We start from the raw sequence: 25,085 nt of genomic DNA on the forward strand, positions 1-25,085 counted from the left end.
CACTTACTACTTCAGCATAGCTCGAACCAGAAGAACTTCCCGGCTTATTTGTAACTATTTTGTTACCGACCGAATCAGCTATAGCAGAAACGCTGACGTTCTTTGTAGACATTGAGGAGGCGCTAACTGGTACCAACGAATTAGATTTAGGAGGAATAGAGGTGACGTACCACGCTACGCTACGAAGTGTAACTTTGACAGCTGGGGAAGAAGAAGAATGCTCAATAAAACGTCAGTCATCAAACCCAGTCTTAATTATATAAAACTTCTCCCACAAGGAGCCGAGATTTATGCTCAATTCTGAGAAACCATTTCTCGTCTCCGTGAAGAGTTTATAGAAATGTATGCCCCGCTTTCTACACTCAGAAGATGACCATCTTTTGATGGACCTAGGACTGCATCAACAGCACGGAGTACAATACCAGCACACTATGCATGGCTAGAATGATCATAGTGCCAACACGACATGAATCATTCAGATTCTGGGCCTGTTTTCACACGACGTGGTGTAAATAAACATACAATGGACAATATCCATGTCCAGTCAAAAAAGGCAGAAGTGTTATGTTGACACTGTGACTAGAGAGCGAAAGCAAAACAAACTGCAAACACCAAAATAGGAAAAGAAGAGAGACATTTACAAGAGCTCCAATTTTTAATTGCAAATGAATTAACACGTAAAGACAATATACTTCCTTTACTTTAAATCACTCTCTTTATTCTTAAAGATTTTTATAAAGTTAGACCACAATAAAGCTAAATAGCCAAGTAATTAAAAAAGAAATTAAAATATCAATTGCAGAAAAAATCAAAGACGGCTACACCGCGCGCGCAGAGTTGCCAAACTCTTGTTTGATATAGTTTGAAGCAGTAATTTACATACTAAATTGCGCTTTATTTTGTATTTACTTTCAACCTATGGGCTTATTTCCTGAACGGAAATGCACGTACACCAGCCTTGGACGCTTTTAATTGCGTTACCTCCATCTACGTACCCTATGGCCCTTATTGGCTCTATTTTTGGAAGGCCGCCACGTACGTCTCAGTTTCGACGTGCATAGTTAAAAGCACACTCTGCGCATCTTTAACGTTCGAAGGGGGCGCAAGTCTATTACTCTGCTATGTGGCTCCTCATGAGGCATAAAATTATCAAATAATCACTCGTTTTTAGTGTATTCCTGCACCATCAAAATTTCTTCAGATATAGTCGGGAAGCATTTCTCACTTCTCATTCGGTTCATTTTCCAAACATTTCTGGAAGCCATTTGTTATGTTGGGTAGATAGTAGTATGGTTTTTAGATGGCTTTAACTCTATTACGACATGATTAGTTTATACAAAAGCAATCCATTTTAGTTCGCAAAGTTTTATAATAGACTAGATTTATTTATTAACAATTCATTATGTAGAATAAAAATTTATACAAGGTAAGAGCTGAACATAATAGTTTTCAACTAATAACTAAGGATATGTATGTATATATGCATCTATAAATTTAGATTAAGAAGCCTTAAAAAAATTTGGTTTCGCACAAAGTACATGTAGAGCAAAAAAAGGTATATTCATTATTGAGTTACAGGTTCGCAAGTCGTTCTAAGTCTGAAAACAAAAAATAAATCACTTTCATCTTTGTAATTCTGTTCATGAATTCTATTCATCCAAAAAAAAATGTAATTTGCGTGTTTTGTATAGAATATCCAATTTTCATTAAAACGCTAGTGTATTGGTACAAAAGACTTAGCGTATCATGTTCTAGCAATGTCTGCTGCTTTCACGTCTTCATCTAAACTTTTTTGAAGCGAACTTTTTAAAGTTTATCAAATTCGTTTCTCTCTTTCAGCTTATTATCAGTTCAGATTGTTTCTTCTTAAAAAACTAATAATATATTATATATAGATATTTCAACTAATATTATTAACCTTTTTAATTTACTTATTTGGGTATGTTGCATGTTGGGGAATTTAATCGTAGCTTGAATTAATGGAATGCTAGCTGCCAACCAACTCAATTTGTCGATATTTCTTGCGCAAATTTGACACGGGATCGCGATACAATATTGGATCGAACCGCATATTTGATCTAACTAGCGGCATATAGCTGTAAATAAAATTTAAAATACATACACATGTTTATAAACATATATATACTAGAGAAAGAAATAGGATTTCAGTTTTAACTCAAATAGTTAAATAGTTTTTATTAAATTTATGATTTAAAAGCTTGCAGCTTGAAGCAATTTATGGGTAATGTTCAATTTCAATCAAACTTTTTAACGGAAAATTGCATTTTAAAAAAAGTATGGAATGAGGCATATTTATGATATCTAAATTGTGGATTCTATATATAAAATAATCTATTAATAGGGAGTATTCGGAATGCCAAAATTCATAATTTCATGCGTATTCAGAGATAGCCGATATCCTTCCTTAGTAATAAAATATCAATGCACATATTTAGATATCTTTTATACGAAAAAATTGTATCCTTTATATGACAAATAAAAAAAAAAACAATTGTATTCTTGTCCAACATACAGTTTTAGAAAAGTAAAGTAAACCCCACAGGATCGAAGTGCTATAAAACTTTAAATCAATCTCTCTTCTCTCTCGCGTTGTAGATGGTAAATAACGTTATAGTAAAAAAACCAAGTTATTATGACAGCATGCATTTTCATTTCATAAAATTCAGAAGAATTTTATATACTTTCAGACGTTAGCACGTAAAAGCGTTAAAATAGAACAGGACAGATCACTAAATACCGCACATGGCGTATCCTAATGCAATTCTTCACTTATATACTTAGTATGCCAAAGTACAGCTTTGCATATTCGTTGAGAAGAAACATATCAAAGTACGATATTTGATCAATATATGTGAAAATTGCGACCTATATGTTGAAAATAACACACCGTTAGTTAGTACAGATGTAAGCGTGTTGGTCCCCTCCACATGGCTTCTAGTTCTCAGTGGCAGTATTTCTCACACAACTCGCCAATCTGCCAATGACATCATCCAGTAAAGCTTAATAAGCAGTGAGAAATTTATATACCCATCACCATCTTCTGTAACAACCCTATTTTTTTGTTTTATTTATCTTATAAGCAAAAAAGTGAAAGACAAGTAAGGAAGTTAAATTCGGCGGAAGTGAATCCCGCATACCCACCACTATGCTTTTCGCATTCTACTCTCCAAGTTCTTTTATTTGATACCGATATCGCTGGTATTATTAAGAGAAAAGTAATATCAGTGTCTACCATATTTATTTTAGAATTAACCTATTTTCATGCATTTAATATATCTTCAATTTAGGAGTGTACAAAATAGTTTTAAAGATTCTGTCTGCCTAACGGTAAATCAGCATAAAACCTCAGAAAAGTGAATAAAGTAAAATTTAATTAATGGTAATTTTGTGTGGATATGGTCGATTGTTTCTATTTTTGGACGTAAAGAGTAGAGTGCTTCGTAAAGTATATGTGAAAAGTTTCGGTTTTTAACCGTAATAATTTTCGAGTAGCGAACAAAAATCAAAAACTTTTTGTTGAAAAAAACGGAGTTGCGTTAAAATTACGTTCCACTGGGCGCTTCTGCTATGACCAATTTGGCCCATTTTCAATATCAAGCTGCGTACGGAAACTTCCAACGTTTTTACTAAATTTAAAGTCCAAAACCAGGAGAGTATCGGAACCGTGTTATAATAATCCCAGACTTTGTGCTAAGTTGTGTCGAAACATGGATTTGTAAGTGTTAATCGAAGGACACGTATTCATGCTTTTCTTAAATGTTTGATCATCGATTCTTCAGGTATCCTTACGTCACCTCTCCCAACTCATTTAGATATTTGCCAATACATTACACAGAGATTCACCATATTCTTCTTACCCGCTAGTCACATTGACAGCAAAATGATGTTTGTCTCTGACTTCAGATAAAAGCTAATTTTTGTACCTCAATTAACGCATGAGTATAAGGTAATTTTTAAAAGAAATAGATCGGTAATTCATAATGCGGTGATAAATTAATTAGTATCTATAAGACGAAAGATTTGTACTAATTGCGTGAAATCTACGAGGAGGAAAAGTTGCAAATATGTCAAATTCAATAAAAGTATGACACATCTTAATTAAAAGTACTGTGAGGACTCAAAGTCGTCCCTCGTTTTGGGCTCACGAGTTCTCCGTCTCTGGCTGGGGAGAGAGGAGTGCTACGAAGTAGGATAGCATAAGATAGGGTAGGCATAGCGTAAGAATAGGATAGATATAGGGTAAGAATAGCTTAGAATAGAATAGGAGTAGACTAATATAGATTAAGAATAGATTAAGATAGGATAGTACTAGATTAAGAATAGAATAGGAGTAGAATAAGGTAACTTTAGTTAGTTTTTAGTTGAGCTTTAGAGTCGAGGGTGGGATGTCCACACGAAAAGGTCGCGGTTTTGTCTCCGAGGTAGAGAATTGAATTTATTGAAATAAAAAGTCTCTGTAAAATAAAAATATTCTTGCGTTATTTTCCCCAAATTCCGTGGGCCGCTGAGCTGCCCCAACCTTTGAGGAAAGGAACGGAAAAGTCCTCGCAGTACTTTGAATTATGACACTGCCTGGGAGTTATATGGTATTTAATGATAATATTAGCTGATCTGAATGAGAAAGTTCAAAGTTGTGAAATATACATTCAGCTCAAGCAAAATCAAATACCATTTCTAAACCCGTGAACATGTTAAGCGAAACGTCCTAATGAGTGGGAAACTATTTTGTCACCATTATAGATGATGATAGTAGGCGGTAAAATATATAAATTGCTATGAAATTCGCTTTTATGAAATACAGTCCGTATCACTAGATCGCAGATATTTTGATCAAGAGAAACACACTTCAAAGTTCTTTTATTTACAATTATATTTCTTTTAATATAGGATTATTTACAAATTATTTTTGGCAATACTTTCGACTGTTTAACTCAAATATTCTATTTCTATACATTTTTGCTATCATATTACTAGCACCTAACTTTATGACTTGATTTTGAATTCGTTAACCTGCTTTTGTTGGTAACGGACATACCTTTTTAAGTAAAGGATTGTACAATAGCACTAAATCCCCTTCCTTAAATCCGTCAGCGTTAGCCCTCAGATCGTATCTTGCTTTCATCCTGTCACTTACGATTTGCGTTCTATTTCGAACCTGTCGGTGCATGTTATCTAATATCACTCTCAATCTAGCAAAATATTCGGTCTCGGTCCTTTGGACATTAGGCGGTGTCCCGAATTTTAAGTCTGCTGGTAGCCTCAGATTAGACCCGAACAAAATCTGCGCCGGGGGTAGAGTAGTGGTGTTGTGCACTGCCGACCTGTATGCCATTAAAAATATTGGTATGTGTTCATCCCAGTCCTGCTGCTTGTCGTCGATCACTTTCGATCACACAGATGTTCTTGGAGCGTTCGATTAAACCTTTCGACCATTACGTCAGACTGAGGATGCAACGGAGTCGTTCTAGTTTTATTAATGCTAAATATTTGGCAAACCTCTTGAAAGATCGAAGATTCACAGTTCCTACCTTGGTCTGAATGCAGCTCGATGGGAGTTACAAACCGCGTAACCCAATTATTGACGAATACTTTGGCTATTGTCTTCGCTTCTTAGTTAGCTAAGGGGTATACCTCTGAGCATTTACTGAAGTAATCAATGACTACTAGTACGTATTTATTTCCTGCATTGCTGGCTGGAACTGGCCCAACAATATCCATTGCGATTCTTTCAAACGGTGCGCCCACGTTATATTGCTACAAGCGCCCTCGCGGCTTACTTTTCGGGCCTCTTGATTTGCTGCATCGATCGCAGTTGCGAATCCATGCCGCTGCGGAGTCCTTAATGCCTTCCCAATAAAAATTCTCCTTGACCTTCTCCACGGTTTTTGTGATACCAATATGCCCTCCGCTTGGTCCATCGTGGTACTCCCTTATAATTTCATGAGTTCTTGCTTGTGGGACCACAAATAATTTCTTAGCCCATGAAGCATCTTCACTCTGCCATATGCGCCACAAGCATCCATCTTCAATGGTGAGGCTTTGCCACTGAGCCCAATTCGCCTTCGTAATCGGACTTTCTCTTGAAATCTCTTCCCAGGTAGGCCGCTCTTCCTTTTCTAAGGCCTTTAATATTGCGTTTAAATCTTTGTCCGCCATTTGGGCACTGCGCATGTCTTCCTTCGAAAATCTGCCGTTGGGCTCCACGATAGTTCGGCAGATAACGACACCTCCTTTATGCTCGTTTTTTACGCAGTGTTTGCAGTGCGGATCGCATGGCCGTCTGGACATAGCATCGGCATTGCCATGCGTTTTGCCGCTCCGGTGTGAAATCGAGAATTGGTAGGTTTGCAGTTTTTCAATCCACCTGGCTAGCTGTCCTTCTGGTTCTTTGAAGTTGAGTAACCATCGCAGAGCAGCATGATCTGTCCTTGGGTGAAATTGGGGCCCATACAGATATTTGTGGAAGTGCTTGACAGATTGCATTATTGCCAGCAGTTCTCGTCGCGTGACACAGTTATTACTCTCGGCTTTAGATAGGCGCTTGCTATAATATGCAATGACTTTTTCGTTCCCGTCAATTTGCTGGGAGAGCACACTGCCCAAGCCTTCTGCGCTTGCATCGGTATCCAGCATAATTTTTTCTCCTGGTAGGGGATAAGCTAGAATGGGTGCTGCGCATAACAGCTCTTTTAACTGCGTGAACACGTGCTCTTGAGACTTAGCCCATGTAGAGGGTTGATTTTTCTTTGTAAGGTCATGCAGTCCGCTAGCAACCGTGGCGAACCCGAAGACGAATCTGCGGTAGTATGTACATAGTCCTAAGAAACTGCGAACTTCCAGTCGTAGAGACCTTGTGCCCGAGGTATGTCACTTCCTTCCCAAAGAACATACATTTTTCGATACTCAAATTTAAACCTGCTGCTTGTAATCGGTAAAAAACATTTGCCAGATTTTTTAGGTGTTCCTTGAAAACTTTACCCATGACAATAATATCGTACAAATACACCAGGCATGTCTTCCAGTGCAGCCCCTTTAGCACGCAGTCCATTAGGCGCTCGAATGTGGCAGGCGCATTGCATAATCCAAACGGCATTACGGTAAACTGATATAAACCGTCACCAGCGGAAAATGAGGTCTTTTCCTTGTCCTGTTCGGCGACCTCCACTTGCCAGTACCCACATTTCAAACCTAGGTTTGAGAACCATAGCGAACCTGAGAAGGTGTCAAGGGTGTCGTCGATCCTAGGCAAAGGGTAGCTATCCTTCTTGGTTACTTCGTTCAACTTCCTGTAATCCACACAAAATCTGGTAGACCCATCTTTTTTTTTAGCAAGGACTACTGGCGAACACCAAGGGCTATTTAAAGGTTCGATAACTTTCCGCTCTTGCATGTCTTGATTAAGTCCGCCACTTCTCCTCTTTTTTGCTAGGCATTTAAATCCGTACCGACGGCAAAGATGGACCAATTTTCCAGCAAAAACTTTTTGGCATATTTTTTCTGCTGCTCATCTAGATTGCTAGGCCTTTTTTTTATGAGAATTTCAGCCTCTGGGGATACCTCTGAGCATGTTTTTGGTATTTCGGCTTGCTGACTTACCAGATATTCGGCGTTTTGGCATTACGCTATAATGTCCCCATTGTGAACTTTTGTTGTAACGCTGGTTGGGTTTAATACCCGTACTGGTATTAAATTATTGACTGGTGATACAACGGCTTTTCCAATGATGATGTTGTCTTTCGTATATTCTTTACTCGGCTCGACAACCCATATCTTGTTTAGCCTTAGCTCCTCGGTAGCCGCGTCCCACACTATTGCTTCGAAGTTTGGAGGGATTTTCTGTGCTTGTTGTACTACAACTAGTAACACTTCGGCTTGTCTGTCGATTCGGCTTGTCTGTCGGCAAAGTCACATTAGCGTATTGTAACACTTGCCTTTTCATATCGAGTACGAAGCCATGTTTTGCCATAAAATCCATCCCCAATATTACTTCGTCTATTATAACTGCCACCAGAAATTCATGCTTCATTGAAACGTCGCTAATCGAAATGTTGATGATAATTTTACCTTTAATAGCAGCTTCCTCACCAGTGCCGGTAGGAAATATGCTTCCACTAACGGGTCAAATTTTTCTTTGACGATTGTACTGTTGATAATTGAATGCGAAGCACCAGTGTCTAGCGTGATGATATGTTCACAGCCCTGAATCTTCCCATCGATCGTTAGGCTGCTAATACTTCTTTTTGCCTGAGTAATAACGACCATAGGGATACTAAATTTCTGAGTCAGCCGTTGCCCTGCTGTGCTGACTCTTTTTATTTTAACGTCTGTTTGTTGGATATTTCGCTGGCACCTTCACTAAAATTCGGTGTAGGTGACGTGGAGTGTGTTCTTTTGTGCTTTGATCGGCATTCCCGTGCAAAATGCCCAGGTTTTTGGTAGACATAACACTTGCGCGTTTTTGAACCCCACACTTGCTTATTACCGCGCAGGACTTGTCCAAGCGCCGCGCAGACCACATCCAAATTATCCTTCTCGCTGGTAACTTCCGTGCGTCTCACCTTTATGCTTGATGTCCATAGCACACTAGCTGCTTCTTGTGTAAGTGCGAAGCCAAGCGTTTCCGTAAACGTCGTTTTAGATGACGTCCATATAGTTATTTTAAGCTCCGCGTCACGAAGTCCTCTAACAAAAGCGTCGATTTTCAATCGTTCCAGCACGGCGTTGGGCATTCCGATAGAAGCGAGATTGGCCAGGCGTTCGATTTCGGTAGCGTAATCTTGGATCCTTTCGTTCAGTTTCTGGCAGCGCGAAGACAATTCTAGATGGCTTACCTCCTTCACATGTTTGCTACCATATTTCCTTTCCAATGCATCCATAATTGCAGCGTATTCCGTTCTTTTTCCTTCCGGGATTATCGGGATAATTTCCACTGCTGCTCTTCTTAAGGAAGTTACTAAGGCGACTGCTTTATCTTCATCATCCCACATATTTTTTGTTGCAACAATACCAAATTGTATCTTGAATGCGTCGAAGTTAGCGGTGCCGTCAAATACGGGTGTTTTTACTTTGATGGAGCTCGCGGTTATGTCGTTAGTTTGTAGTTTAGCCACTTCTTTTTTTAAGGTTTTTATTTTCTTTTTCAAGACGTCTGCATTCTCTTCCTGTGCATTAGTTCTGGCATCCAATTGCTCGTGTGTTTCGTCTATATGTGTTCCATTTGTTGCTACATTTGTTGCGTTTGTTGTTGCATTTGTTGTTGCATTTATTGTAACAACTGCACAATGTTTGATGTATTTGCACTATCTTCGCCTTTTTCTTCGCTCTGTTTTGCAGCTGCGTTTTCTGTTCCTCCCAAGTTGTCGGCTTGCTCCTTTCCCTCGGTATTATATTCGAATTCAAGTATCGACGGGTCCTGTCCGTCTTTTTCTAGCTGTTCGACCAGTCTTTGTTTCAATTCAGCTTTAGTACCGGTTGTACGAAGGCTTCTCTTTCCCAGCTCCTGTTTGAGCTGCTCCACTTTGAGTTCTTCTAATCTCGCCATTTCGCTTGGTTTCCACGATCTCACTTCTGACACCAGTTGTTATGAAATTCGCTCTTATGAGATGCAGTCCGTATCACTAGATCGCAGATATTTTGATCAAGACAAATACACTTCAAAGTTCTTTTATTTACAATTATATTTCTTTCAATGTAGGATTATTTACAAATTATATTTGGCAATACTTTCGACTGTTTAACTCAAATATTCTTTTTCATAAATATTCTATTTATATATATTTTTGCCATCATATTACTAGCACCTAATTTTATGACTTGATTTTTAATTCGTTAACCTTCTTTTGTTGGCAACCGTTTTCATCGGCCTGCAGCTGCATGAGGCGCCTGCGAATATGCACTTTGCTTTTACCTGTCTGTTTTTCCGCTAATCGCTTTCATCGATCTGCAGCTGCATGGCACCTCGCGAATGTACATTTGATTGTAGAAAATGACTAGATTTGGGATTTCCGTAAGAATATAATAAAAAGCAAAAGTCAATTATTTGATAAATTCAGAGAATACAAAAGTATGGCAATGGATTCGAATACACACGTCAACAAAGCGGAGTGATTGAAAGGCAAAATAGGACAAATGCAGAAATGGCACGTTGCATGCGAATTTCAAGCCACATGTTTAGTAAGATAGTCAAATGGATGTCGTCCTAAAAATCCAATCGGGAAGAAGTTAATCAAAAGGAGCGATATAAAGGTCACTGGCAAGTTCCATAAAAATAATGAAAGTGCTGAAATTGAACAAATAAATTATGTAGGCCTGCGTATTTACTATTATCTGCTCAACGAAAAAGCGAATAAGGTTAATGTAGATGATATTAACAACTTTAGAGTGGAACACCAAAGAGATACGCCGGCGCCCACAATGAGTTTTTTAAAACAATTGAGGTTGCTCAAATGGATTCAAAAATAGCATTTAAGGCTCTAAATAGTGGGTAATCAGATAAATGGAAAAATGTCATAAGAAACATAAAAATAATAAAAAATGAACAGATGTCAAGAAATTCAAAGGTAAGCAAATAGCGAAATGTAAGTGGGTACTAAGAATACAAACCAGATTAAAGTAGGGGAAAGCGAAAAAAAGAATCGCTCGATTAACAGCCAAAGGAAATTAAGCGGATTAAAGCAGTCCGGAAGATAGTGGTGTAAAAAGCTGCATGAGCACCTGAAAAACGTTGCGGGCTGATGATAATATGTACATGAAAAATACGATAATGATATACGAATAGCTCCAATTTATGTCGACGATTTAACAATAGTAGTCACTAAACTAGCGCAGTTCGAGGAAAAGTAAGCGCAAATTTTTGGAACAAAGGGTTTAGATCCGGCAAACCATTGTCTCGGCATAAAATTCGCGCAAAACAAAGAAAGCCGCACAAACAGCATGTCACAGACGAATTATATTAACAACTTATTAGAAAGTTTCAATTTCGTTGAAAGTAAAGATGTTATAACCCACTTAACGCAAATTAAATACGTTCGAAAGAAATGTGTCTAATCGGGGAGAAAAGACAAGAGGCTCGGAACATACTCTGCCAGAATTTAATTAAGTCACTAATGTATTTGGGTCGTTATTGCAAAAGTAAAATTTCAATTTTCAAAATTTCTCGCGAAAAGCGGGTAACAGTAGTTCGGCATTTTGAATTAGTATGAACACTTTGGATCGGAAATTTTTTGAACACCCTCTCATATAGCGAAAACTGAAATTCATATGACAAAAATATCTAATTTTCTATGATTTATGATGAAAATCAGATCGTAATAGTAATTTAAGATAAAAAACTTAACTGCGTTTAACGGGATCATCTCGGCCTATTTTTGGGTCCTGCCCTGTATTTTATGAAAATTGATCATTTGTAGGAGAGAGTAGAGTAAATTTTAATATGTTATGATGAAACTTAACCCATAATAAAATAAAAAATTTACTGCACCATATTTACAACATATTCACGAAATTTCTACAACCCACACCTACTTCTGGATTCCAGCCTATATAAGGTTTTTTAAAAAAAATTTTTTTCTTAGAGCAGAAAAATTTTAAAAATTGATCCATTATGCCAGTTTAATGCAAAAATTACCTACGATGAATTTTGAATAGGTACCACAATTTTTGAACATCTTCGCCACAACCGCTTTAATAGAAAGTAAGCTTTTCTTTGCCAAGAGATCCAATTTTTAATATACACTTTCATAATAGTAGGTTCATATAAAATCAGGCTATACTTTTTCGGATCCATGGCAAAAATAAGGATTGTGTCAGACAATGTAGTGTATGGCATTTAATAATCGCCGTAGCCCAATTGTGAGGTTTTCACTTGTTTTTCTCTTCGCAGTCATAAGCTTAAATAAAAGGATGAAAATATAAATTAAGTTAGCGATTAAGCAATATATGAAGGAAATAGCAACATAAGTGTTGGCACATTTGCGTTTTCGTTCGTTGCACTTCAGATCACGTGCATTTATTATTATTATACTGACATAATAAGAATATACGTAAGAGAATATTGTGCATATCAAATTTTACAATTTGTTTTCCTATCGTTTTACTTTTTAAGTAGAACTCAACTGCTTTTCAAAAGCAATCCTTTTAGCGATGACACTACTTTTAATTCCCAATAATTGTCTCTTAGCGCAATGAACATCCCTGAAGGAAGCATTGATTTGCTAAGCTTATGATCTCAATCTTGACCACAAATTTATTTGTTTAAATTGCATGTCTAAAGTATGATAGCTTGCGTTGTTTGTGCGATATTTCAGCGACAGATATTCGAATAAATGATATTTTCTTAAGCGAAAAACTGCAACCAGGAATATTACTCCGAAAACGCCTTTTTCTTTCGGAATTTGTAACGTAGTTTTCTTGGGTTTACATCATTGTAGGTTAAATTGAAACCATTAGTTTAATTAGTTTAAAATTCGGAAAGTTGTTCACTAAATTTACTTATATGAAATGGAAATGTCAAAAGATCAAAAGCATTTTTCGCAGATACCCGCGCACCTAGTCACGTCTTTTATTTTCTTAAGATGACGACTCACTTTGGGAAGACTTAACACAACGACGGTCAGAAAGAAAAGAAGAAAAAGAAATCGGTATGGAGCAGTGGCTGTATGCCCAGCGGTAAAGTCGACCGCACTGAAATTTGAAGCCAATGACATGGAATTGGCTGTCAAATTTTCAAGCATTTATTTGGGGCAATAAAGCAATAAAGCGCCGCGCATTCAAAAAATATTGATTCGCCCAGAGATCCGTAAACCCAACTGCTAAAGTTACGTTATCGCTTGAAAAGTATGCATTCAGGCCGTACTTTACCTAAAATTACTCACTTAAAAATGCTCAAAGAATCGACAAATAGAGTACTCATGACACTATGCTGCGGAGTCCGTGCAATATGCGCTAATGCATAATACGTGATCTTCGACATCTATCCACCTGCAATAATAGCTAAGCAATAAGCTCGCAACAATAAGTCAGAAAAGGATTTTAGTAGAAAGTTAACCCCAGAAGAAAAGAGCCATGTCAACATTCGCAAAAGGCACTCTAGGTGGGATAACTTATGCAAGGACAATGGACATGCATATTGAATATGACTGTATAGAGACGAGAGTGGAAAAAATGCGGCTGCGACTGTAAAATAAACTAAGGCGATCGACGACGAGTGTATCAAGAGGCTAATGGTTAAAAAAAACTCAAAACTCCAGCCTTTTCCGATTTGACAATTTTTAACAGAGGGGAACACTCAGTATTAATAGATACTGGCCCTGAATTATTATCCAAAACTTATAGTGAAACTACAATGTACGTTGGCCATCCTAGAGCCAGAAGATGGAAGCCGTTGTCTAAACAAGTGCGTGGGCCGGGCTTCGAACCAACTCCTTTAGAGCAAAAATGTGAGGCCAGGATGAGCATGTCGTTGAGGAAGCAGAGACTATACACAATCTAGAAGCTTCAACTGATAAAACTCACCATCTGTCAATGACCAACCAACCAATGGAAACATAAAGAAGCTGGTAACCCGCGAGTGTGCATCCATTGGATGAAAGCAGCATCAGTTGTTTCTTACACTTCAAAAGTACTGCCAAATCCCCTAATTCCCCCAAAAACATAACCAATCGGTGCGATTAGTTTAAGCTATGTAAAGCCGTGAACCAATGATGTTGCGTTGAACCAATTCAAGCTGCACTGCGTCCAAAATCGGAGTCGATAATTGATCAAGCCGACAATACTCCGCCTCCGCTCCCTTTCCATTTACTATTCACCTTGTTTCAAGTTATGAAGATGAGAAGTATTTCCGCGAACGGAAGCACCACCCCACTTCTCTGGTTTCAGTGAAGGAAAGATAACAGTATAACGAGCTGACTGTGTTTTATTGATGTGCACATGGCCACCCAGATGATGGATTTATGCTTTCATGAAGAGATGACTTTTAGTTTTTATATTTTCAGTATACCCATAAATAAGATGTTTACGAAAGTAAAATCTCACTAGATCTTTTGACGCATCCTGGCTGCTTTTCCTTATTTAGTTAAGAAGGCCTGCAAACATCAATTGATATGATTGAACATGAAAAGCAGCCAGAATACGGCAAAAGATATATATATGTATATTGTCATTATTATTAATACTGTCATAATTAGTTCAGCCAGACAAATATATTCTAAGACTAAAGTCGTAAAGCACTGTCGCCTAGCGCTATCAGTTACCGAACTTGAAATTTTAACCCAGCACCATTGACCCATTTGTCGAGATTCCTTGCTTATATATGCGAACGTGCGTTGCACACGTGTTATTATAAAACAGTGAATTCAATTGAAGTAAAATCTGTACATAATGTTTGTCGTTCCATAAATGGCGCTGAATGCTAACGCTCGTATTATTAATCCTGTTGTAACCAAATTTGCATACAATTCAACGTAATGTTAAAAATGTAGGCAACTTTTTTAGAAGCACAGTATTTATTTGCGGAAAAGCATTTAATAGTTAAATCTAAGTCTAGGTAACACGCTTATATTATAATAAGACGACAAGCTTTATATATTCGCGTCATTGTACATGTGTGCTAACGGACACGAATATAGTTTACAAGATAAATTTAGTTTAATATATCGCCACATTAAATAATTTTTTAAACCCAGCGCTTTACAAATTGCGCAAGTTTATTTTTCGACATATTCTTTGTTGGTATGTCTGTAGTAGTGCAGTGTAATTTTAAATCTATTGTACAGTTCAAATATCTCATGGTATGCACAAATTTTGATGAAGATTGTGAAATGTTTGGCCTAGTAGATAAGCCTAAATATACTAAGTCTCCCTTTATTATTTTTAGTTATTGATATTTCGTTTCATTCATTCTTTCACATTTTTCATCTTTACAAGGCATTTCAAAATCCACTGTTTCTCGGTTCTCGGCGACAAGGCATAGTCGCGTTATTTCCTCTATCAAAATACTCCAAATGTTTTGAAATATCGCACAATATTTTGTGTATATGTTGTTTACATTTGCTGATTATCGCCTTCATTGTTATTTGAATTTTTGTATAAAGATGGTTTGTTTATTCAAGATATAAATGCTACAGATGTAAATAGGTCATCTAATGGACCATTCTATTCTCTTCCTGGTTGCCTTAAACCATACAATGCCATATTAAGCTTAGTAACTTTCTTAGGATGTACTCTATCTATAAAGTTTTCCAGTTGACTCATGTAGACTTCTTATATGCCATTTAAGTAAGCAGTACAAATAGCAATTTAATGTAATTACGTTATTTTCAACCACCAAAGTTAAAGGTAATGTTACTGTAGAGTACCTTACTACCAACGAAGTTTCTACATGATCAAAACCATACTTTTGAGTATAACCTTTCGCTACGACTCGAGATCTCTATTTTACGTTGATTATCGCTTTTTAATGCGAAAACCCACTTTGTTTTAATAACATTTTTTCCTTTCGAAGAGTCAATAAAAGTTCGCGTACTTTTTCATAACAGATTCGTATTCCTTTTTTCATAGTTTCAAACCATTTAGTTCATTGTTCATATTTTCTTACTTCTATTACAGAGCATGGCATATACTCGATAGGTTCAACTTCTATACAATTCAAAAAGCACGACCAGCTTTTTCAGTGCGTAAAATTTGGAGGTACTTCTTCTTCGTCTTCCCTACTTTCTTAATCATTAACTTCGCTAACACAAATTTCTATATTTATTTTTGAGTTTTCATCATCCGCTGCCTGGTCACTTTTTGTGTTTGCATCTTGCAAAATTTCACTTATCGCACAACTATAATTGACTTAGTTCTTTTCACGAAGCCTATAATTGTATGAAAAGCCCACGAATACACAACGTTCACCTTTCGATGTAAATTTTGGTTTTATCTTTTTATCTATCACAACGGCGTTACAGACAAAAATTCTAAAATATTTTGTACCTGCGCACCCTGCCTTTCACACCCACAAGTCATATTCTTGACCATTATCACTGCGTAAATTCTTTATTCATCTCCCAGCATGCCATTTCTTTGTATTGCTTGAATACACGGAACGCTTCTTATTTATATTTTAAAAAACGAATTGTTACATATCTTCAGCAATGAATGCGATGAAGTACAAACAATCTCTGAGAGACTTTTTCTTCATTGTGGGAACAACTTCTGTTTTCACACACACCCATTGCAAGTGAAAGATAATTTGCAGTTTTTGTTATATTCGGATTTTATATGTCCTCTGGTTCTACATTGGAAGCATGTAATGTTGAAATTATTGCTTTTCATTACTGCTTCGACTTGATTTCGGTGATTTTTGACGAGCTTTCCTGTTGATTTTATTGCAAATGCAATCTCCTCTTGTTGTGACTTGCGATGCTCTTCTTCTAAAATTTTATTTTCCAAATTTTCTACACTCGCAAATTGTCTTCAGCTCCGATCCTCATCAAAAATTTCAATTTCACGAGGAGAATTGCGTAGAAATATGTTGCTCTGCATATCATTCGCCATTTCTACTACAATAGCCGTACAAAATACAAAGAAATTGCTTGATTTACTCAGCTAATCTAAGACTAATATTGGAATACTACCAACCTTTGCTTTCCTAGCTGCTCCTTTTGCTTGCTAAATGTTTAAATATTTTCTAGGCTTGGTTTGTCGTTATACATTTACTTGGCCATTGGGCTGACACTAAGTAACATATTAACTTATGGCTTCTGTTCACTTTGCCTCTTCTTCCCTATTAGCGTCCTCAGGACATTCTGTTTCCGCAGCCACCCACAAATCCACCATAATTATTGGGTTACCTCTTCATACTACTCATAATCTACTAGGTCTGGCAACTCTGTCGCGCGGTATAGTCGTATATATTTTGTTTCGGCAATTAAAACTTTAATTTTTTGTTGAATTTCGTGTCTATTCGGCCTTATAGTGTGTGATTTTATAATATACTTTGAGAAGAAAGTGAGTGAATTGAAGGTAAAAGAAATATTTTTCTTTTACGCTTTAATTCATTTGATTTTTGCAAACAAAAATTTTGAGCTCTGATAAAAATTTCTCTTTTTTTTTTTTTGTTTTCTCTCTTTTTCTCTGTTATTTTTTTGCTGTTTGGAGTTTGTGTTGCTAGCGATCTCTCGTTACAGTGTCAACCTAACAGAGAAGTTTTGCACAAATTGGTTGGTAAATTTTTATGTTCAGGATTTTTTTTAGTGATTTGTGTGTCTGTTCTTCGTAATTAACAACTGTCTTTTTGACAGGATATGGAGTGTTTATATACACCTTGTCAGGCGAAATCAGGCCCGGATTCTGATAGATTCGTTTCTTGTTGGCTCTGCGAGCGCTTTGGTCATGCAAAGTGCGCCGGTATTCTCGGCCGTGCTGCTGACGCAGTCGCTGATCCGTCTAAAGGCTTAAGATGGTCTTGTCCTGACTGTAGGCAGCGGGGCATTGACTTTTATAAACTTTTCTCGGAATTGAGCAGAAATCTCGGCTCCTTGTGGGAAAAGTTTGAGCTCATTAAGTCTAGGTTTGATGAGTATCGCTTTATTGGACACTCATCTTCTACTCGTAGTGTAGCGTGTGGGACGTCACCTCTGGCTTTCTCCAAATCTAATTCGTTGGTACAAGTTACCGCTCCCTCTAACTCTAAAATGAACAGTAATGTTTCCGATATTGCTAAGTCTGGTTGGTAGCAAAACAGTTACAAACAAACCGGCAAGTCCGTCGGTTTTAAGCTACGCCGAAGTGGCAAGGGTATCTCCGCCCAGAGGCGCCACTCACTCTAATCAAGCGCCATCGCCTAAAAGTAATGAGGAGAAAAATAAATCATCCTCTCCTCCTGGCTGTTCGCGTGTGAATGCTGGTCACCAGACTGGGCAAGTCTCACAAGCTGCCGGTACAAGGGCGATAACCCCATCTATATTTTCCCCAACTCGAAACTCTCCTACTGTGAACCCCCCTCCTGTTCCAAATAATGACATTTGCTTGACGGCAGTTCCTCCCAGAAAAGCAATATTTGTGTCAAGACTGGCACCTGAAACATCGGTGGATAACATAAAAGGTTATCTGGCGACGAAAGTCCCATCAGTCAACTTAAAGCGTGTTAGCATCTTCAAAATGGCTCCTTCTCAAGCTAGGGCAATCTCCTCTTTTAAAATACTAGTTCCGACTGAAAATTGTGATATGTTGTTAAACAAACGACTGTGTCTAGTAGGATCCTCGATTAAGGAATTGATTTCTCGAGATCGTCCCCGTAATACCAAGGCAATAGTCTTGCCGCCTTCAAAAAACTAATTGTTTCTTCAGGCTCACTATCTCTCATTTATCAAAATGTTAGGGGCCTAAATTCGAAAATTCTTTCCACTTTTCTAAATTCAGTGAGCACGGAATTTTTCTGTTTGGCATTTACTGAAACTTGGCTAAAACCCGATCTACATTCGTCGGAACTTTTTCATAATTCTTTCCAAGTGTTTAGAAATGATCGAGTAAATCGCATTGGTGGTGGTGTATTAATTGTCATATCTGCGTCAGTCCCGTCCAATTTAATTGAATTTCCCACTTCTCCTGACGTTGAATTTATCGCCATTCGAGTGAAAATGCCTAATAAACATCTACTCCTATATTCCCCCAAATTCTGATATCTCCATTTACAGGAAACACGCTGCCCTCATTTGTGAAGTGGCCAAGCGGTCTAGACCCACCGATTTGGTCGTTGCATTGGGTGACTTCAATTTGCCTCAAGTCACTTGGTGTAACACTGATAATTCTGACTGTTTGGTTCCTACTTCAACGTCTGATAGGGCTGTTGTGTTCTTTAGTGAATTGTTTGATCATAATTTGGGTCAATATAATCGTACCCCTAATTGTAATGGTAGACTGCTTGATCTCTGCTTTGCCAATTTTCCCGAGATTAACGTAAATCGTTGTCCATCTTTTAGTTTACCTGAGGATCCTTATCATCCATCAATATGCATTTCCTTTCATCATATGAATGATGGTTCGTTGAAATGCCTTAATGTGCCAAATCAAACTTTTTTAAATAAATATTATGATTTTCATAAAATCAATATTGTATTGCTAAACCGTTGTCTTTCACATCTGACGCGTGATATCTCAACCGGTAGTATTGAAAGCTTATTGCCATCGTTCTACAATACATTAAATCTAGCTATTGCTGCATCTGTTCCGATCAAGCATTGTCGACCTCGAAGCAGGTGTCCCCCGTGGTTTAATAAGACAATTAAATATCACAAGAATAGAAAAAACTCGCTATTCAAAATATATTCGAAAAGTGGCTCTGCGCTCGACTATGTCGCTTACTCGGTGGCGAGGCATAGATTTAACTCCCTCAACCATCATTATTACTACAGATACCTTCAGTTCATTAAATCCTCTCTTTGCTAATCCTAAAATCTTTTTTAAATTTGTTAACTCTAAAAGAAAAATTTCCACATATCCCTCTCATGTTTCTTTTAATGGCTCTAATTCCTCGGATGATTTTGAAATCTCAAATCTATTTGCTGAGTATTTCCGACGAAACTTTTCGATTGCTAATTTCGATTTATCAGCAAACTACCCATATCCTATAACTAACTCGGTTTCAATACCTAACTTGGTTATTTCGGAAGATGATGTTTTCAAAGGGTTGAGTTCTCTAAAATACAGTTGTTCGCCTGGACCTGATGGAATTCCAGCATGTGTACTTAAATCTTGCGCTGTCGAGTTGTGTGGTGTGATCTCAAAGATTTTTAACATGTCCTTGTATTCAGGTGTTTTCCCTTCATGTTGGAAGAGTAGTTTCCTTATTTCTATCCACAAGAGTGGAAGTAGACAATTTGTTGAGAACTACAGAGGTATAGCCAAGTTGAGTGTTTTGCCCAAGTTGTTCGAGCGTATTGTGACTCAGCATTTGGCCTTTGCCATTAATTCGTATATTTCTCCGCACCAGCACGGCTTTCGGAAAGGGCGATCTACAGTCACCAACTTGTTAGAGTTTACCTGTCATGTTTTCAAGGCTTTTTCTAGTGGCTCTCGCACAGATGTTATTTACACTGATTTAAGCAAAGCATTTGATATGGTTAACCATAGACTACTTATCTTTAAACTCCAAGCCTCTGGTTTCCCACCCTACTTAGTGAAATGGATAAGCTCTTATCTGCACAATAGATCCTTCAGGGTTTTGTTTAACTCCATCACCTCGGATGAATTCCCCGTTACGTCTGGCGTACCTCAAGGAAGTCACTTAGGTCCCATTCTATTTAGTTTATACATTAACGATCTCCCATCGGTGGTTAATTCCAGCCAGATCTTAATGTATGCTGATGATGTGAAACTGTTTTCTTCCTTCTCTGTTGAATCGCAATCACATCAGCTTCAAGGTGATTTGGATAATTTTGTTGCATGGTGCTCTTTGAATCTCCTGAAACTAAATCTGAGTAAATGCAAGAAGCTTTCATTCTCAATAAGAAAATCATTCATTACTTAGTATTTCATAGATTCGCATATATTGGAGGACGTCGATTCGATTACAGATTTAGGCGTTTTATTTGACCATAGGTTACGTTTTAACTTGCATATTGAGCTCTCGATTAGCAAAGCTAGGTCCGCGCTTGGTTTTATAAAAACGTGGTTTAAAGAGCTTGGTGATCCTTACATTACTAAAATACTGTACATTGTTTGGTTAGATCTATACTTGCGCCTCTGTTGTGTGATCTCCTTCCTATAGGTGCTATGTAGATTCAATTGAATCTGTTCAAAAGCAATTCTTGCTCTTTGCCCTTAGAAATTTGGGTTGGGATCCGATTGTCTCTCTTCCTCCGTATGAAAATAGGTTGCTTCTGCTGTCCCTACCGTCTCTTGAGAAACGTAGATTTGTTCTTGGCGTTTCCTTTCTAATTAAAGTAATAAATGGTGCTACTGAGTCGCCTTCATTACTTGGTGAAGTAAGCTTTAATGTCCCCAACCGCTTCTCTAGGCACTTTATCTTGGTTAAGCTTAATCAGTGTAAATTTAATTATGAGCTGTTTAATCCGCTCAGAGTCGTTTGCAAGAACCTAAATGACGTCTACCACTTATTCTCGTTATCGGACTCTTTAAAGTCCATTAAAGCAACATTGCTTAATACGCGCGATTTACCTATGTCGTATTTAAACTAGCTTTTATCCTTAAAAAGTCGTTACGTTTCGAAAGTGAATTATTGTCAATTTATTATCGGTTGCCAGGCTTATGCATGTTTGCGATGGCTTAGGGGTTCATTTGCAATTTGGTCCTGTACCCGTTGTAAGTGTGCTCCTATGCTGATAGTGTACATGCTTTTTTTCTTTTTTTTTTCTTCTTAATTGTTTTATTATGCTTATACTCAATTTTATTGTTAATTAATATTAGTTTTGCATTAAGAGCCTATTGAACTCGACTGTTATTTGTTTAGTTGAGTTTCTAGTATAAGAATAAATAAAATAAATAAATAAATAATTGTCGCAACTGATTTTTCAATTTGTTTGGAAAAACCCGACATTATTAATTAATTATATTTTGTTTGCAGAATGGGATATGACAAAATTTTTTTTTTTTTTTTTCTTTTTGAGAACATTAAGAGCCCATAACCATTGTAGGCAAAATTTTTTAGAAGAAAATTTTAATTTACAAAATTGTTGACAATCAATCCAAGTTTATACAGCGTTATAATAAGTTCCATTTATATATGCTGTTACACATATTATACCAACAAAAAAAGTAATAATTTGCGCTTGAATAGATTAGCAGATTCGCTGAACTTCGTTTCAGACAGAATAAAATAAGTAAACAAGTAGATTTTAACGCGTGTTCAGATTGTTAAGATTGAAAATTGTGAAAAATTTTAAAGTCGTATAGATATTTCGTTGCTTTACAATGATATTTGTACAGCGCTTCAAACAGAAGTTTGATTTCGCCAACAAGACAGAATGCAAAAGCTCCTTTCAAAAAACAATTCAATTTTAAATCAAACGCTTTAACCACGTATGAAGAGCTTAACATTCGCGTTCGAAGCGAAAGCTAACTTTCATCTACATCATTACCGCGTTCTTCATTATTACATTTTTTAAATTTTTTTTCAATGCAATGCCATTTTGCGCCATCATCCATAAATTTTCACTGTAAATTACAGGTATTTGGAATGAATCAAACCACTTCATGGACAATATGCGTAAATACAATTCATATAAAATATGGAAACTGATCAATGTAGGAGGACCAGTAATGCATTACAGCGAACAGTGTTAGTAAACTGCAATCATTTTTGAATCAAGAATCCGCGGTATTTAAACTGTTTAAAAGATAAATCAATAATATGGATTCCAATGACCATTAAATAGTCAGAAGTAATTCGTGAGTTTGTTTATAACTGTATCATCGGCTTTATTATATTAATATAATAATATACTAATATTTATATCTGCGCCTTACTGCCTTTTTCACTACTTTATCACCTTATTCATTCGAAGTAAACAAAAAATAACCGTCGAGCGCTTTTGCGAATCAATGTATTCCGGGTTAGCGACACCAGACGGTAATCGGTTTGCTTTTCAAGCGAGCAGTAGCTATACATTTTTAATTGCGGTTTATCTGCATCGCTTCGGTAGTAGTATATGGTAAAGAAATTGATCCGTACTATGGATCGCACTCACGGTGAGGTGGATTAAGTGTGGTCAGTATAGTATTTGTCGAGTATGCACAATGAATGTGAATGGTTAGTGCAATCACTTATACGAGTTAGAGTTATCCATGAAATCCGCATATTGTACGCACTCGTTAAAAATTATATCTTTGCATATATAATCTCCCCAACCAAACTTTTTGACTAAATCATCTTACCTCCTTATTGAGCGGCACTCCTAGAAACAGATAATTTTAATTGATGGTAAGTCCGCGCGGTAGAACTATTGAACATTTTTTGCTCTATGCATATACAACACTGCTAAACGATTACCATGGCACCCTTTTCTCGATTCTATCTAGAGGAAGTTTTACTCATATACATATAACATTATGCTATGCTAATGTCATTACACTAACGTAGTGGCCGCTATTAAACAATCTCATGCATTGAAAAATTCCTTTAAAAATTCATTTATCTATTAAGTAACGGGATTCCACATGGATCTCCCCTGTTCATAATAGCCGAACAAAATGTAATTGCAACAAAGTTGGTCATCACATTACCGTAATTGACGCTTTTGTCTTCACAAGGATTATATCAATTATATCAATTGTGTTTATGAGGTTTTTGCAAACATCCTAAATAGTTTGCTGGATTGGGGCAACATTTCCGGAGCATTCCACTGGCTAAATAAATCATCAATGAAGTGAACGAACTAAAGTTACTTGGCATTGTTCGTGATAAACAGTACAATTCCTGATAATATAAAAAAAATGCTAAATTTTGCAAATTTCTTTCGTAGCGAAGCTTTGTGCATCCAACCTCGCTGATCCATGTTGTTCAATTATTGATTATATCTACAATTGACTATGGCTTGGCAATTTATGCAAAATCCGCTGAAAGTTATGTCGAGTTTTCCAATGTTTCATATTATGCAGTTGTCCGGGAAGTTCTTCATGCCTTCCCAACTATACCGACTGCAAAAATTTTAAAACAGTCCGGACTTCCATTCCTCCCGCAGCATTCTCAATTTGTTGAAATCCGCCGGGTGCCTGAACTCTTCTACAGCTTCAAGACGTAAATAAGGAAATCATCTCAAAAATTAAATCTGCTATTATTTTTTGCGTTGCTTTTGTCCTAGGTAAAACTCTGGCATCACGTCACTTTTTTGCCGTCTAAGTTCATTGTCGTGGAAACTCAACCGAACGCTCAATGGCAAAGAAATCATACAATCAAAAAAAGTATCATTTTGCCAATACCTCCAATGATCTAATTCATAAATGCGTTGGAAATTTCCGCTATCGTAAAGAAAGATTGTATAGAATAACAAGACAATATTGTAAACACTATGAAGACAAAAATTCTTTTCAGAGATCTTACAAAGAGAATCAATCACACTTCTTTTTATTCTGGCTAGAAACCTTTGCGATCTGCACGGCACTGCACGGTCTTAGCGCTTTGATGCAGAGCGAGTGAGAAAAGAAAATTCTAAACTTTTTCGGGAAACTTTATAAACAATATCATTGCAATTTTCCATTATTTTCCAGAAAATTGAATAAAAACATTTTATTCATTATTTTTTTCCAGTATCTATACAACTTTTTTCATATTTTACCTTATTTTTCAACTTTTTCTTTTATAACGTTGCACTACATTTCGTGGTTATAATAAAAAATCCTGCTGAAGCATAGATCGGAAATATGTTTTTTGTAATCTCCAAATTTATGTTCAAACGTGAGAAAACGAAGAAAACGCATAAAAAATAACAAGACCGAATGAATCAGTGATTGTGCTCAGAATAAAGATGTAACAGTAAAATTTGTCATTGTTGACAAAGCTATGGATTGTGTCGGGAGTCGTAGGGAATATCAACTTTCCTGAAATTTGTATTCTAACACATTAGCTAAGAGCGAAAACATATTTAATGAGCGTACAAAACGCGTTTATAGCAATTGTAAAGAAGAAGATGAGAGTAGTATGAGTTTATAAAAATTTGGGAAAACTGTTTTCTTTTGGTTAATAACGTGCGCCACTTACCCAAAAACTGTTGCAAATGTATTTAAGCAACTTTGACGCTGTATGAAATGATCGGGATCATTCCAAGGCGAGCGGCTTGTTTCACGGTCTTTATAACCTTTGCGCTGAGTGACTTTTATCGGCGCCTTACGTGTGACGTGCGACACTAAAAAATTCATTAAGATGTCTTCGCAATTGGAAGACTGTTGTACAGTCTTTAAAAGCAGCAATGATATCCAATTTGTGTACAAGTAGTTATAATAACGATGGTAAAAAGCTGCGCCAGTTAGTACAATGGAATAGTAGTTAGTCCATTTGGATGTGTAACCCCAGGCATTCTGCAATTGTATTTCATTTAATTTAATGTTCTAACATTTTTTGAACAAAC

General features: G+C 36.9%; 1 protein-coding gene across 3 annotated transcripts in view; it reads right to left on the reverse strand.

Annotated features, from left to right (window-relative positions):
• Window positions 1-1,101: 1,101 nt before the first annotated feature.
• The window catches only part of LOC119642516 (exostosin-1), a 183,545-nt gene continuing 159,561 nt past the window's right edge, over window positions 1,102-25,085 (reverse strand). The window contains exons 9-11 of one of the 3 annotated variants that reach the window (XR_005248069.1): window positions 24,719-25,035; window positions 1,932-2,096; window positions 1,102-1,874 (exon numbers count right to left, since the gene is read on the reverse strand). Coding sequence is in view for 1 of the 3 variants with exons in the window: in XM_038041660.1 (XP_037897588.1) it covers window positions 1,988-2,096; window positions 24,719-25,035 (426 nt within the window). In the remaining 2 variants the exon portion in view is untranslated. Of the gene's footprint in view, window positions 2,097-9,953; window positions 10,011-10,110; window positions 10,301-24,718; window positions 25,036-25,085 lie in introns of those variants that run through there. The other 2 variants (XR_005248070.1, XM_038041660.1) reach the window with 2 other exon arrangements.

Source organism: Glossina fuscipes, unplaced genomic scaffold, assembly GCF_014805625.2.
Source record: "Glossina fuscipes isolate IAEA_lab_2018 unplaced genomic scaffold, Yale_Gfus_2 224, whole genome shotgun sequence".
Lineage (NCBI taxonomy): Eukaryota > Metazoa > Arthropoda > Insecta > Diptera > Glossinidae > Glossina > Glossina fuscipes.